Source organism: Malus domestica, chromosome 02, assembly GCF_042453785.1.
Source record: "Malus domestica chromosome 02, GDT2T_hap1".
NCBI classification, from domain to species: Eukaryota; Viridiplantae; Streptophyta; class Magnoliopsida; order Rosales; family Rosaceae; genus Malus; species Malus domestica.
In genome coordinates this window covers 22,929,303-22,933,448 of record NC_091662.1, presented here as the reverse complement: position 1 = coordinate 22,933,448, position 4,146 = coordinate 22,929,303, and the positions used below count along the sequence as shown (strand labels likewise).

The window sequence follows — 4,146 nt, the reverse complement described above, 5'->3', positions numbered from 1 at the left end:
TGTAGTATGGCTAGATGAATGGATGGAGATGGAATCCTTTAAGAAGGGGAATGGTGGATGTATTTATAGGCTAGGGAGAGGATAGTGTATGTTGTGGTAATGAGTGGATGTAATGGGTGTAGTGAGTGTTGTAATGAGTGGATGTAATGGGTGTAGTGGGTGAGTGTTGTGGTAATGAGTGGATGTAATGGGTGTAGTGGGTGAGTGTTGTAATGAGTGGATGTAATGGGTGTAGTGGGTTGTGGTAATGAGTGGATGTAATGGGTGTAGTGGGTGAATGTTGTAATGAGTGGATGTAATGGGTGTTGTGGGTTGTGGTAATGAGTGGTGTTTGGTAATGAGTGGATGTAATAGGTGTAGTGGGTGGATGTTTGGTAATGAGTGGATGTAATGGGTGTGGTGGATGGATGTTTGGAGTTGTAAGTTAACACACTTGCACACACACATGCTGATTTCTAGCCTTCAAATCTTAAAAAACGTCCATCCTCATGTCTCCATGCTTGCACTATCCAATCTTAGCTCTAAAATGCTCTAAAATGCTCCAAAATGCACTTTCTTGCCAACTTTGTTATTATGACCTACAAACACACGAAAATAGCTTAAAATACATAATTAACTAAGAAATAACAACACAAATGCACAAGAACAAGCTAACTAAGTTGCATAAATATTCTCCTATCATCTATCAAATAAACTTCATTCAAAATATGTTGCTCAAAAGTATGAAATCACTCCCACTGACCTTGTTGTAACTAAGCATTCAATTGAAACCTTAAGAAAAACATAACACTTATATTTTCTTGATTTGAATGCATATAGCTCCCACTAACTTGTCTTGGATCTATTGACAATCTTTGAGATCCATTAGCTTATTGATGATGTCTCAACAGTTTTGGACAATCAACAATTCAAGCTAACACAAGTTATTTAAACGAACATACACAAAAGAATTCCTTCTTAAGTAATTCCATTTGAAATGTGTGACTTGTTTTATCAAGTCCATTCATCTAAATTATATGGTGTCAAACATCATATTTCAAGTTTTATTCATACTAAAACCTTTTAAAGTAGTCATATAAGAATTATCCAAATCATTAGTGGAAGCATGGCTCTTACTAAGGATATAGGAGTTCAACCATACCTTCTAGGTGGTTGATTTAATTCCTTATTAAGACTACATAGAGCATTATGGTTACATGAGGTGTCGAAATCGGACTGTCTAGTTGTTAAACTATATGTTGTGACTCATTTTGAAACTATTCCCTTTTGTTTCATCAACTTGTCCATTTGCTTTGTACTTAGCTTGTTCTCATAAAAGAGAATGATGGACAACTCCCAACACATAACGATTTTGTGCTAGGTTGGTGAAACCAACATTCATAGGTTATTCTTAGAATGTTACACAACATAGAATTTTAACGCTTCAAAGAGCTTGAGACCTTTTAACAATTAAAATTACAAGATCATTAATAGTAGTAAAGTACTATTAATTTTAGACAACTATAAACCAATCATATTCAAGTTTATATCCTTTTCTCACCTCCCACTGTTTCTCATGACCTTAATGAGAAATCGCATTATACATTCATAGTGTATAATTATAAAGTATACGGGGTAGAGGACATTGTGGAGTAGCTTAGAACCTTTTAAGCTTATTATTCCAACTCCACTAAGTTCATGTCTTGTTATTAAGTGACTAAAGTCTTTAAACCTTTTATAGATTTAGACACTTCATCATTGGTTTGATCACTAACATATTTGACATTTCTTAAAACAATTTAAGAATGTCCAATTAGTTGTTTGAAACTTACTAATTGAACCAAGAGTGATCTTGGTTATTGTGGTTAAGTAAGTGATAACCATATAAGAAACGTTTTTCTTATGTATTACTTATGTCATTATAATGTGATCTTCCTTTTCTTCAAGAAAGGAATCTCTAGACTTTCTCAATTCATATAGAACTCATATGTAGGCAATTGGAACCAAATCTAAAGATTCATTGTATCCATCTATGGCCAACATGTAAGATCTATCCTTAATTGATAAATCCAAGGTTTGGATATCGCATTATATAAGTGATACATTTCTTGTATCTCAACTAGAATACAACAAGACAATTTTCAATTCATAATACTACTTTGAGGAACAAATTTAGTAGAAGGCATTCATCACATTACATTGATATGATAAGTTAAACATTCATAATGTTTTAATACAAAAGAATTAGCTCCTACATTAGAGACTAATTATATACCTTCATATAGGCACCAAAAGTGGGTCTTCCATCATATGAAGCCACATAATAAGTTCTTAGCAAAATAAGAAAGTTTAAAGACTATCTTTAATGTGCCTAACAAACTTCCTAAGTAGTTAGCAAAAAAATAATGGCCGAACCCTTCATTCCATTCTTTTCTTTGCTCGTCCATCTTCTACTTGGCTCCATCACCTACATACAATTTCATAAGTGATTAGCATTTTATATCAAATATAAAGATTAGAAGATCTAACAATTAGAATTGAAGATAAGAACAAAAGCCATACCTTATGGCTTGTCCTTCAGAGATGCTAGGTATAACCTGCAATTCCTCTTCCAATGCCCGTCTTTTCCACAGTGGTGGCAAGTCCCCTTGGGCTCCTTTGCCTTCTTTTTCTTCACTCCTCCTTGTGCCTTAGGAGTGGGTGACTTCTTCTCCTTTCCTTTGCCTTTGCCTTTCGGCTTAGCTTTGGAAGTGGACGGCTTGTTGTAGCCTACTGCAGCAGTCCCCACAACGTTCTCTTTCTTCATAGTCTTCTCTGCAGTTACTAACATGTTTAGTAACTCAGAGAGAGTGTTATCCATCTTGTTCATATTGTAGTTCATAACAAACTGTGAGAACGAATCAGAAAGAGAAGCCAAGATGAAGTCGTCGGCCAATTCCCCATCAAGTAGAGTACCTAGGTTCTCCAATTGTTCAATGAGTCCAATCATCTTCAGTACATGTTGATGTACTGGGGCTCCCTTAACCATTTTGGTATTCACAAGTTCACTGACAGTGCTGAAGTGACGGTTGTGCGTCCCTTCACTATATAACTTCATAAGATGGAGTATGATGGAGGATGCACTGTCCATACCCTCATGCTGTCTCTGTAACTCCTCATTCATGGAGGCCAACAGATAGCACTTGGCTTGTGTATCATCCTCAACGTGCTTGTCATACTTAGCACGTTCATCCTCAGTGGCCTCAGGGCCAAGAGGTATGTGAGGTAGAGCCTTGTCTAGTACATAAACAATTTTCTCCAAGGTTAGGAGAATCTTGACATTACGATACCAAGATTGCAAATTGTGCCCCTCAAGGCAATGCTTGTCGAGTATCTTTGCAAGTGTGCTTCCAACCATATCTAAATACATAACAATAAAATAAATTAGTTTGATTGTTGATTAAGTCAAACGATTCGGGTCTTTAAACTGAATGACACCACCCACTATTTTTGGCAAATTCCATATCCCTCAAGATGGAATCCGGGAGATTTCAATGAAAGCTCCTAGCGTTGTTGGAAATGTGCCCTAAAGACAATCATATGATGATACTTTACGGACATTTTACATGTTAAACTAATCTAGTTTAACTATAAAGGGCAAAGATTATTGTTTGAGCCGTCTCATATAAATGTTATATGCTTAAACGATAAAGTCCAAGGAATATGTGATTGGAAGAATGTAATCTAATGAAGTTAGATTCATGAGACCATTCTTTCGTAGACATATCCTAAATGTTCCTGATCATAGGATTGCCAATTGGGCATTGACAGTCCATCAAGATCGGTACGTGCTATGTCTTCTCTTAGGGAGAGTGACTAGTCTCGAGTCATTGGTGTGTGTGACATCAAGACAAGTACGTAGGTGCTCAGTAGAGAATGAGTTCACTGAACGTGATCAACGAAGAGTTCTCATACTCATGTCACATGAGAACTCATGTTTGGGATAATGCAAATTAGTCCTTTGACCTGAGGCATCACAGTTGTCTTGTGGTTAAGTCCTTGATCTTTGATTATGTCAAAGTCACCCCATCGGGGTGTCCACGGCATCGTTGGGGTTAAGCCACTTAGCCATGGAGGCAAGTGAATGCGCAACAAGGGATCTCTAACCTTCAAACTGTTTGAAGGAGA

At 36.6% G+C, this 4,146-nt stretch overlaps 1 protein-coding gene across 1 annotated transcript; it reads right to left on the bottom strand.

Moving 5' to 3' along the window:
• Positions 1 to 2,542: 2,542 nt before the first annotated feature.
• LOC139191496 (uncharacterized) lies at positions 2,543 to 3,142 on the bottom strand. Its single transcript, XM_070812382.1, has one exon. It carries the CDS (start codon positions 3,140 to 3,142, stop codon positions 2,543 to 2,545), a length of 600 nt encoding a protein of 199 aa, XP_070668483.1.
• Positions 3,143 to 4,146: the final 1,004 nt, after the last annotated feature.

What these genes read in the sequence shown, in the direction of transcription:
- LOC139191496 (XM_070812382.1), bottom strand. Translation starts at nt 3,142, where the DNA reads ATGAATGAGGAGTTACAGAGACAGCATGAGGGTATGGACAGTGCATCC.